General features: G+C 36.7%; 1 protein-coding gene across 1 annotated transcript in view; it reads left to right on the top strand.

Moving 5' to 3' along the window:
• The window catches only part of LOC143032553 (hemicentin-1-like), a gene marked incomplete at its 3' end in the record, with an annotated part of 400,485 nt that overhangs the window by 171,178 nt on the left and 216,807 nt on the right, over positions 1–12,500 (top strand). Inside the window, 1 exon segment of the mRNA XM_076197423.1 lies at positions 1,601–1,716. Within this exon segment, the coding sequence (XP_076053538.1) occupies positions 1,601–1,716 (116 nt within the window).

Below are 12,500 nucleotides of genomic sequence, written 5' to 3'. Positions count from 1 at the left end.
TTTGTAAACGTATTGAACATATCAACTCGAACGATGATTATAGCAATGACTTGCATAGATATAAATTGTAGTCCCCCTCTCATTGTGGATGGGTACGCGGGTGACGGGTGAACCTCCGGTGGGTTTTCCGTGTGGGCGTCAGGCACAGCGTTTCCCCCCTCCTAGCACAGTCGACTACCCTTTATATCGGTGGAGCTCAGGAGGTTTAGAATGGATCTAGTTGGTTCTCTTTAAGGTAAAGAGACCGTGCAGTAATGGGAGTTACACCTGGTAATGGTAGGGTTACATCAGTGGGATCCATCTCATGAGGGCTGCGGTTGGGTAACTAAGGGATGGTAGCCTATTACAGCTCATGACCATATGGGTTACTTCAGCGCATACTGGTGAGGTTGGAACACACCTTTGGTTTCTCCTCTCTTATTGCAGTAAATTCCCCTACCGAGACATATGGGTTTGAAGACAGTATGATCTATTACATGCTTGACACCATAGTCGACTAGTGTTTGCAACGGGACACAATTGTTTTGGGCGAGTTTATTGCAGTTACAGTCATCGACAGATCAGGTTTTGAAATATGTTCTGGTCCCCATGGATCTGGTATTAAAAGGGGATGGCTGGCTCCTGATTTCAGAGATAGGATTAGGCATAGCGATGTCGTAAGTATACCAAAGGAGACCAATCGCATCCTTGTTAGTACCCGGTGAACGATCCTACACAACTACAAGGTTTTTCGGAGTGTCGAGTTCTTGAGGTCAATCATAGACTTGTCTTTACAACACTTGGAATGCGTATCATGTTTAGAAGAACGTCGAGATGTAATCTGTCTTGATTTCATCTGGAAAAGCTTAGGGAAGCTGAACGGGCTTAGGAGTATGCAGTTGTATTCTGTAATAAATTCTGAGTACCTGGCACCCTTGAGGATCCAGAAAATCTGTAGGATACCTTCAAAAATGAAGATTAAACCTATCTAGGAATTCATTGTAAAGCAGCCAATGTCGAAGTGTGGTGTGATGTCGCGTAAGACGCTGGAGAATATATATACGAGTCATGTTGTCTGAGTGGCTGTGAATTTGGACCAATACAGGGGTTTTGACTCAGAGGAAGGATCTCTCTTGAGGAGGCAAAGTTTAGGGGAATCGTTTAGGACGTCGAGAGCCATTTTATTTCGAATGATATCAAACTTAACAAGTCTTGAAGAAACTGTTCTCCAAATCTGTGGCTCAGGTGAGTTCTGTCTAAATAGATGATGGGCAAATGATATGAGACAGGGATAGGTATAGACAGAGAGAGAGAGAGAGAGAGAGGGGGCTTACACTAAAATGAAAATGTAAAAATGTTGATGTTGAGACATTGTGACAATTTACAGAAGATGGAACAAGAAGACACGATTCAGTTCCGAATTTATTCCTGACCGGTTTCACTCTGAAGCAAGCTTCTGAAGAAGCTTAGGACGAAACGGGTCAGGTATTAACTCGGAACTAGACCCGTGTCTTCTTTTTCCACCTTCTTTAGTAAAAAATATATAGGTTTGATTTTTTATTGATAAAACTTTTACCGTAACTCCACTCATCTCTTTTTTATGGACATCCACCCGGGACAGGAGCCCCGAGTTGCTGGAGTTGGAAGACGTGAGGAGGAACGACGCTGGGCGCTACACCTGCCTCGCTACCAACGAAGCCGGGACCCTCGAACACGACTACTTAGTTAATGTCATGGGTAAGGGTCTTCTTGTTTAGCGTATCACATCCTAGATGGCCTACTGGTCACAAGACTGAGGCCGCTTTCACACGAACGTTTCCGTACGCGCGTTCGGGTGCGCCGCGTTTTAACTTTCAGTGGAGTTCAATGGGACTTTTCACACGACTCGTTTTGCGGTCCCATTGAACTCCATTGAAAGTTAAAACGCGGCGCACCCGAACGCGCGTACGGAAACGCTCGTGGGAAAGCGGCCTGAGAGCGCACTTTTGCGTGGTCTTTGGTGTCCGTGCGCCGAGTAACCTACGCTCACTGGTTGGTCGTCTAAGGTGCTTCACAAGGCCAAGAATGAATAGATGGTTTCTTAGCTACTGGTTCTTTTCACTGAATATGCATGTTTTCATGTATATACATACATATCTAAATATATAGATAAATAAATAAATATGTATATATATATAATGTGTGTGCATGTGTGTATTTACCTAATTGTATTTACCTAGTTGTATTTTACGGGAAGGGGAGCTATGCTCGTGATGTCCCGTCTCAATATCTCGTTTTATCTAGACTGTTTTTAAATTCTTGTATCGTTTTTGCACACACCACATTCTCATCTAATCTGTTCCAAACGTCTATTATCCTGTGGGGAAAGTTGTTCTTTTTCAGGTCTCTTCTATATTTGTCTTTCTTTATTTCCTTTTCATGACCTCTTGTATCTCTACTATCCCATTTTATTAGATCCTCTCTATTAATGATTTCCATGCCTTTCATGATTATATAGATAGTTATCAAGTCTCCTCTCCCTCTCTTCTTTGCTCTAATGTCTGTAGCTCAAGTTTTGCCAGTCTCTCCTCATATGATAGTTCGTAATTGCTCTTTGTATTCTTTCAAGTTTTGTTATACATTTTTTTTTGTACTTGGTGACCACGTCGTCACTGCATACTCCAATTTTGGTCTTATCAAAGTGACTAGTATTTTCTTCACCATTTCTTCGTCCAGGTATGTAAATGCTATTTTGATTGATTTTATTAAAGTATAAGTTTCTTCAAAAATCTTGTTTATATGTTTCTCAGGGGACATATTATTCATAATAATGACTCCTAGGTCCTTCTCTTTTTCCACTCTTTTAATTTCTTCCTCTCCCAATTTATATGATCCCACTATTCTTTTTTTGCTTCTTCCAAATTCCATTATACTACACTTCTTAATGTTGAATTCCATCTCCCACTTCCTACTCCATTCCCATACTTTATTGAGATCGCTTTGCAGTGATTCACAATCTTCTTCGGTGTTCACTTTTTTCAACATTTTTGCATCGTCTGCGAAGAAGCTCATATAACTTTCAATTCCTTCATCCATATCATTAATATATATATATATATATATATATATATATATATATATATATATATAGCAAACATTATTGGGGCCAAAACTGTTCCTCGTGGAACTCCACTAATCACCTCATCCCAGTTGGAATGTTTGTCTCTAATCACCACTCTCATTTTTCTTTCTTGCAAGAGGTCTTCCATCCACTTAAGTAGTTTACCCTGTATTCCTCCTGCAGTTTCTAATTTCTTTAGCATTTTTTTTTATGTGGCACCTTATTAAAAGCTTATTTCAGGTCAAGAAATGCACAATCAGCCCATGCATTTCTTTCCTGTATTATATATATTAATCTTGAATAGAAACACATCAGGTGACACATGATCTTCCTTGTCTAAATCCAAACTGTCTCGGATTTAGTACATTATTTTTTTTTTTTCAATGCTTTACCCATTTAATTCTTTCACAATTTTTTGCTACCGTACTTGTAGGGGAGACTGATCTATAGTTTGTAGGGTCTTCTTTGTTTCCCCCTTAATATATTGGTACTATATTTGCTCTTCTCCAATCTTCTGGAACTTTTCCTTCCCCCAGTGAACTGCTTATTAGACTATGTATTTTGTATGTTAGTTCATTCCTCCATTCTCTCAAAATCCAGTTTGCCATTTCATCTGGACCATGCGATTTTCTGACATCGAGATTACTCAAGTGATTCATTATTTCATTCTTTGTTACTTGTATTTCTTTCATAGGGGGTGGGGGGCTTTCCCCTCCCACTCGTCATCTTTCAGTTGTATGTTCTCCCTCGTAAACATTGATTTACAATGCTTGTTCATAATTTCTGCCATTTCTATTTCCTGTGTGTATTCAACTCCTCCATGTCGTAGTTTCACTAATTCTTGTTTGTTTTTCAGTTTGTTGTTTACAAATCTATTGAATAGTTTTGGTTGATATGTACATTTTTCTATGACATTCTTTTCTTCTCTGCACACTTGTACATATTCATTTCTATAATCAGTATATACTTTCCATTTATTTTTGTCTTTCCTCCATTTTATCCAAGCTTTATCCCTTTTAACTCTCTATATCTTTTGTTGTACCCAAATTTTTCATATCCTTTTTCTTGTTTTTGTCTTGGAATATACTTTTCCACTCCTTCTCTATAAATTGTTGTCAAAATTTTCCATTTCTCTTCTACTGTTGTTTCCTGTTTGTATATCCTTTCCCAGTCTGTCTTTTGAATTTTTTCTCGTTTTATATATTTTTTCCATACATCATTCTTCCCTTTCTATATTGTTCGTTTTTCTCATGTATTTTTCTTCATTTAGTTCCAGTTCTACTAATATGTGGTCACTTAGTGGTGTCTTATACTCAATCTTGTCCACTATTTCAAGTTCTGATGTGATTATTAGGTCTAGTCTAGATGGCTAATCCTCATCTCTATACCTAGTATTCTCTTGTATCCATTGTGTCATTGTATGTTCTATAATCATATCAAGTAGTACATTTCTCTATAGGTCATCTCCACCCTTCACTGTCATTTCATCCCAGCAGATTTCTTTACAATTAAAGTCACCCATAATAATTATTCTTCCTCCATCATCCATTATCTTATTTAGTGTTATCCTTGTGTCTTCTAACATATTCTTGTGTTCTCTATCCTCCCACGAAGCCGTTTTAGGAGGCACATAATTTGCCACAAACTTCCTGCTTTTCTTGTCCCTGTCCTCTCTTTCCATCATGATGATTTCCACTCTATTCTTTCCATATGTGACATTCCTCATATTTATATCCTTAGTCAGGAACATAACTCCACCGCCTTGTTTACCTCTCTGTTTCTAATCTAATAATTATATGCACCATGTCCTACACTGTTGGGTGGTAATGGACCTTTTAATTTTTAATTCTGTCTCCACAATTTCCATTATGTCAGGTTCATTTTCCGTTAGGTAATCATTCAGTTCATTCAAGCCTGTTATCAATCCATCTATATTTGTTAAGGACACTTTTAATTTACTGCTGCCTCCATCCTGTTTTCTGTTTCCCTTCTGTTTTTCTCTCCTATGAACCATTTCCTCCCTTTCATATCCACTACTCTTCAATAGAATTTCTCTTTGTCTGACTGTTTTGTTCTCGTTTTTTCCCCTAGATTCGATTCTTTTTGTTTTCTCTTCCTCTCTTTCCTCTTTATTCATCTCTCTTTTTATCCATACCTGTTTGTACTGATCACTTTCTGCTAGTTTTCCTGTTTTTCATAAGACATTCTCTGCTGTCGTTTGTGACCTGAATCTAAGCTTAATTTGTCTGGTCTTGTCTACACTGTATTACCCAAGTCTATATATTTCTTCAATTTCTTTCCCTATTTCCTGTTCACCTGCTTGAAATGTTTTTAGTACCCTGTTCACTCTTTCTTTCTCATCTCTTACTCTTGTAGTCCTATTTGGATTATGTTTCTCTTCAATTCCTAACATAATCATATATTCATTTTTATCTGCTAAGTCTCCTACTATATTCTTCTTCTCTCTCATAATTTTAATAACTGTGTCCTTAGTGTGTTCCTTCATCTGTTGTTTCACTATATCTCTAAATTCAATTTTGCTATTTTCCTGAACCTTTTTCCAACCACTTACCTCCTTTTCTATGGACTCTTTATTCTTTTTATTATTTCTTAATTCCTCATCCCCATCCTTTACTTCTTTTAACTGCCTTTTTAATTCTTCTATTTCTTTATTTAGGTTTTGGGTATCCTTCTTTAGTTCTACCAATTTATCAACTCTTTGTGTAATCAGTGCAAGTTGACTGAACCTAACCTCTCACTGTTCGTTCATTTTTGTTAGTTTTTCCTCTAGACTTGCTAATCGGGGAAGGTTGTCATCTCCCCCTCATGAAATCTATATAAATGATTATCTTCACCTTCCATAGTGCTGCTCTTATCTATATTTCTACTTTTTACATTCTTACTAATTTCTTCGATTTCACCTCTGTCGTCTGCGCACCTTTTGTTGACATTACTTCTGACTTCCGGGGCCCATTCGTCCCCTTCCTCATTTCCTCCCATTTTTCTCAGTAATCCCTCCCTTTCTCCTTTTTTCACCTTTCCAATACACCACGAGCTTTAACCTTCCCTACTAATGCAACATATGTACTCCCTCGTTGTTGAGATCCACGATTTTTTGTTTTGTTTTTCTGGAGTTACAATCTTCGCTGCCACTTCGACTGACGTGTGTATGTGTGTGTATGTGTGTGTGTGTGTATTTACCTAGTTGTATTTACCTAGTTGTATTTTACGGGAAGGGGAGCTATGCTAGTGCTGTCCCGTTTTCATATCTCGTTTTATCTAAACTATTTTTAAATTCATGTATTGTTTTTGCACACACCACTTTCTCATCTAACTTGTTCCAACTGTCTATTACTCTGTGAGGAAAGCTGTTCTTTTTCAGGTCTCTTCTATAGCTGTTTTTTTCTTTTCTTTCTTTCCATGTCCTCTTGTATTTCTGTCATCCCATTTTATCAGATTCTCTCTATCAGTAATTTCTATGCCTTTCATGATTCTGTAAATAGCTATCAAATCTCCTCTCTCTCTTCTTTGCTCTAGTGTCTGTAGTTCAAGTTTTGCTAGTCTCTCTTCATATGATAGTTTTGAGAGTGTAGGTGCCAATTTTGTAATTGCTTTTTGTATTCTTTCAAGTTTTTTTTATACATTTTTTTTTTACTTGGTGACCACATCGTTGCTCACATTCCAATCTTGGTCTTATCAGGGTGATTAGAATTTTCTTCACCATTTCTTCATCCAGGTATGTAAATGCAACTTTGATTGTTCTTATTAAATTATAGGTTTCTCCAAAAATCTTATTTATATGTTTCTCAGGTGACATATTATTCATAACAATGACTCCCAGGTCCTTTTCATTTTCTACTTTTTTTATTCCTTCTTCTCCCAATTTATATGATCCTGTTATTCTGTTTTTGCTTTTTCCAAATTCCATTATACTACACTTCTTTGTATTGAACTCCATCTCCCACTTCCTACTCCATTCCTGTACTTTATTTAGATCTCTCTGTAGTGATTCACAATCTTCTTCCGTGTTCACTTTTTTCAATAGTTTTGCATCATCTGCAAAGAAGCTCATATAGCTTTCAATTCCTTCATCCATATCATTAATATATATAGCAAACATTATTGGGGCCAGAACTGTTCCTTGTGGAACACCGCTTATTACTTCATCCCATTTTGAGTGTTGGTCTCTTATCACTACTCTCATTTTTCTTTCTTGCAAAAAGTCTTCCATCCATTTAAGCAGTTTGCCCTGTATTCCTCCTTCAGTTTCTAATTTCTTAAGCAACTTCTTATGTGGTACTTTGTCAAAAGTTTTTTTTAGGTCTAGAAATGCACAATCAGCCCATCCATCTCTTTCTTGTATTATATCTATTAGCCTTGAATAGAAACATATTAAATTGGTGACGCATGATCGTCCTTGTCTGAATCCAAATTGTCTTGGATTTAGCACGTTTTTTTTTTTTTCTAAATATTTTACCCATCTATTTTTGACAATTCTTTCACAAATTTTTGCTATTGTACTTGTTAGAGAGACTGGTCTATAGTTGGTAGGGTCTTCTTTATTTCCCCCTTTATATATAGGTACTATATTTGCTTTTTTCCAATCTTCTGGAACTTTTCCTTCTTTCAAGGAACTGTTTATTATGCTATGTATTATGTCTGCCAGTTCATTCCTGCATTCTTTCAGTATCCAGTTTGCTATTTCATCTGGTCCATGCGATTTTCTGACATCAAGATTACTCAAGTGTTTCAATATTTCATTCTTTGTTACTTCTATTTCTTTCATAGGGGGGACTTTCTCTTTCCATTCAATCTCTTCAGGTTGTATGTTCTCCCTTGTAAACACAGATTTAAAATGTTTGTTCATAATTTCCGCCATTTCAATTTCCTCTGTGTATTCAACTCCTTGTCTTAATTTCTCCAAATCTTGTTTGTTTTTCAGTTTGTTGTTTACAAATCTGTAGAATAGTTTTGGTTGATCTTTACACTTTTCTATGACATCTTTTTCATATTTTCTCTTTTCCTCTCTGCACGCTTGTACATATTCATTTCTATAACAAGTATATATTTTCCATTTTTCTGGTCTTTTGTTTTTCTTCCATTTGGCCCAAGCTTTGTCTCTTTTGTCTTTTATCTCCCTACAACTTTTATTGTACCAGCACTTTACATATTCTTTTTCTTGTTTTTGTCTTGGGACATACTTTTCCACTCCTTTTTTATAGATTTTTGTCAAAATATTCCATTTCTCTTCTGTTGTATCTTCTTTGTGTATTCTTTCCCAGTTTTCATTTTGGAAGAATTCTCTTATTTTATCAAAATTTGTTTTTTCATACATCATTCTTCCTTTTCTATATTGTTCATTTCTTTTCATGTATTTTTTCTCGTTTAGTTCCAGTTCAATCAATATGTGGTCACTTTTACTTATTGGTGTCTTATATTCAATATTTACCACTATTTCAGGTTCTGATGTGATTATTAAGTCTAGTCTCGATGGTTCTTCATTTCTATACCTAGTGTTCCCTTGGATCCATTGTGTCATTGTGTGGTCAGTAATCATCTCAAGTAGAACACTTTCCCATGAGTCTTCTCCACCCTTTACGGTCATCTCTTCCCAGCATATTTCTTTGCAATTATAGTCGCCCATCATAACTATTCTTCCTCCATCTTCCATTATCTTGTTTAGTGTTATTCTTGTGTCTTCTAACATGCTTTTATGTTCATTCTCTTCCCACGAGGCTGTTTTTGGGGGCATGTAGTTTATTACAAACTTTCTGCTTTTCTTATCCCTATCTTCTACTTCTATCATAATCATCTCTACTCTATTGTTCCCATATGTGACACTCTTCACGCTTATATCCTTCTTAGTCAGGAACATAACTCCACCCCCTTGTTTTATCTCTCTGTTTCTAATCCAATAATTATATGCATTGTGTCCTATGCTGTTGGGTGGTAGTGGACCTTTTAATTTTGTCTCTACAATTCCCATTATGTCCGGATCTTTTTCTTTCAGATATTTGTTCAGTTCATTCAGTCCTGTTATTAATCCATCTATATTTGTGTAGGATACTTTTAACTTTCTGTTATTTCCATTGTATTCTCTGTTTCTTTTGTGTTTCTCTCTGTTATTTTCCATTTCTTCAATTTCATATTCACTACTCTCCAGTAGAATTCTTGTTTTTCTGTCTCCGTTCTGGTCTCGTTTTTTTTCTTAGCTTCATGTCTTTTCCTTATTTCCTCCTCTCTTTCCTCTTTATTCATTTCCCTTTTTATCCATACCTTTTCATATTGTTCACTTGTTGCTAGTTTCCCTGTTTTGGACAAGATATTCTCTGCCGTCGTTTGTGACCTGAATTTAATCTTAATTGGTCTGGTCTTGTCTGTACTATATTTCCCGAGACTGAAATTTCTCTTCGATTTGTTTAATTATTTCTGGCTCATCTTTCTGAACTAATTCTAGTAAATTTCTTACTTTTTCATTTTCCTCTTTGATTCTTGTGGTTCTATCTGGGTTATGTTTCTCTTCCATTCCTAATATAATTATACATTTCTTTTTGTCTGCTAAGTCTCTTACAATATTCTCCTTCTGTCTCATCACTTTGATAACTGAGTCTTCAGTTTGTTCTTTCATTTGCTGTTTAATTATATCAGAAAATGCAACTTTACTATTTTCTTGTATCTTCATCCACCCCTCTGCCTCTTTTGTTATTGTTTCTTTGTTGTCTCTATTGTTCTTTTTTAATTCTTCATTCTCCACTTTTACTTCTCTTAACTGTCTTTTTAGGTCTCCTATTTCATCAGTTAAGTTTTTGTTCGCCTTCTCTAGTTCTTCCAATTTTTTAACCCTCTCTGCAATTTTTGACATTTTGCCAAACCTAATCTCCCAATGCTCAGTCATTTGTTCAAGTTTTTCCTCCAGTTTTGCCAGTCGGGGGAGGTTGGTATCCGCCGCCCCCTCATTAAATCCTTGGAAATTATTATCCTCACCTTCCATTGAACTGCTCTTATCTATGTTTCTGATCTTTACAATTTTGTTAGTCCCACCATCGAAATCCAAGTCATTCGTTCGGCGTTTGTTTACAAGCCGCCTGGACTCTTGGACCAAGTCCTCCCGTTCCTCATTTCCTTCCATTTCCCTCAATATCCTTTCCCTTCTCCTTCCCTATCACTTCCCCACTATTCCACGAGCACTCCCCCTCCCTATAAATACAAAAAGGCACTTCCTGGATGTTGAGATCCACGTAGTTTTTCCTTTTTCTTTGGAACACCAGTTCTCGCCGTCCATTCGGTGAAAGTGTGTGTGTGTGTGTTTGTGTGTGTGTGTGTGTGTGTCTGTGTGTGTGTGTAATGTGTGTGTATGTATATGTGTCTGTGTGTGTATTTATGAATGTGTTTGCTATTTTTTTTCACTTCACAGTGAAAAAATATATTGAAAATGACCAGATAGTGAAGAAAACTTGAAGGCAGCAAATACTTTCGTGTATTACATCCTCAGGCAAAGTAACAAAGAGTAAAGACTCTGGTTTAATGCACAGTAGAAATGAACACGAAAGAAGGGGAGAAAATGAGGATTACGCACATAGGAAAGAGACGTGTACAGTAGAAGTGTACTGACCTCACTTAGCACGTTCTACCTGACTACAATTAGGGCAATCTGGCGGGTATTTCGTAACATTTAATTCGGCCAGATTATCATTATCTTTGAAATGCCCATGATTCATACTTACCTTTTTTGTATATATTTGGAGAAGAAAGGACAAATGAGAGATTGGGTTGTGGGAGTAAAACGAAGATGATCTAGGAACTGATTTACTCTAACGTTTCGACCAACTCTGAAGAAGACCAAGTTGGTCGAAACGTTAGAGTAAATAGATTCCTAGATCGTCTTAGAACTAGCTAGAACAGGTGATTACTTATTGTTTGATGCTGGAATGAAGTAATATTTTCCCGTGGCAGTCCTTACTATATTAATGCTGAAAATTTCTAGTTTCCATTTTTTGCCAGTTTGTCTTGTGCAAAACATATTACAACGTCAACAAGGAAAAAAGAGCATCGAGTGTCTGACATGCACGGTAGCCAGAATGTATGAGAAGTATGTAAAATATAAATGGATTAATTACTTGGAGTTGAATTGAAAATCAACCCTTATTCAAAAAGGGAAAGTCATGTATGATCAAACTGTACTCTTTTTATCTGATAACGGTTTATGATTTACTTGAAATAGAAGTGTAGATACATTCTCTATACCTGAACTTGGAAAAGGCTTTCAACAAGGTGATCCACAAAGGAATATAGAAGCCGGAATATGTTGGAGTTCAATGGAGCGCTCTGGAATAGATAAAGAGTTATCTGAAAGATAGACGTACGAGTATACGAACAGCAGTGAAAGATTACGTGTTTGATTGGAAAGAGGTAACTAGTGGAGTACCACATGGCTAGGTGCTGGCACCAGCAGTGATCGTTGTGTGTGTTTGTGATGTGATGAGTGTGTTATAAGGTGGCTAATGAAATGAATTTGAGTTGAGTATTTAAATTGATTAGCACAATAAAGACAAGTGTGCGGCCACTTTGGAGGCAGAACGAAGACTACTTTTGACACCAAGCCACGCCACCAAGCTCAGACTTGGCGGGAAAATCAAAGCCGCGCGCTTGGTATGAACGCTTGGTTCTCACATTTAATAATGCATTGGATATACAGTATAAATACATAATCAATATACAATAATAAATGTACAGTATTACAAGGAATGTTCAATGCTACCATTACAAGTGGAAGAGGTAGCTACTCAAATTTATTTGCTGATGATGATCCCAAGGTCACTAAAAATTTTGAATATGGTTAAGATCGTAAATTGCCACAAGAAGACCTAGATGTGATTTATGAATGAAGACAGAAGTGAAAGATGGAATTTGATAGCAAGACTTTCACAATCTTGGAAAGTCTAAAGTGAAGGCAGACCGCCAGGAAGCTATAAAATTGGAGATAAAGAAACCACAAGGCCAAAGGATGAAATTCATTAAGTAATTTTTATCACAAAACGATCTGTCGCCAGGGAATCACATAAATGTAATAACGGAGGAAACGTATTAAATACTAATGAATATAAGAGTGGCATTTCATTATATGGATGAGGATATGATGGGAAAAAGAAGAAAAAGAAAAGAAAAGAAAAGAAAAGAAAGCCTGACTCGACCCAGATTGGAATATTCAACAATGATGTGATCACCTCGCACGAAGAAATATATAAGAGAGAAAGAGAGAGAGAGAGAGAATACAGAGAGTGGCAACCAGAATGAACCAAAAACCGGAGGATAGAACGTATGAGAAAAGGCTATAGTCAGTGTCCTCTAAAGAGTCCATACAGGATGTGGCATACGTCGTCATTTACTACTAGCCATTCACCAAATCAACCTTGGCATAGAA

Source organism: Oratosquilla oratoria, chromosome 1 (genome assembly GCF_046742065.1).
Source record: "Oratosquilla oratoria isolate Oo_2021 chromosome 1, ASM4674206v1, whole genome shotgun sequence".
Classification (NCBI taxonomy): domain Eukaryota; kingdom Metazoa; phylum Arthropoda; class Malacostraca; order Stomatopoda; family Squillidae; genus Oratosquilla; species Oratosquilla oratoria.
Note: the sequence above shows the minus strand (reverse complement) of the source record. Positions and strands in the feature narration are given on the sequence as shown.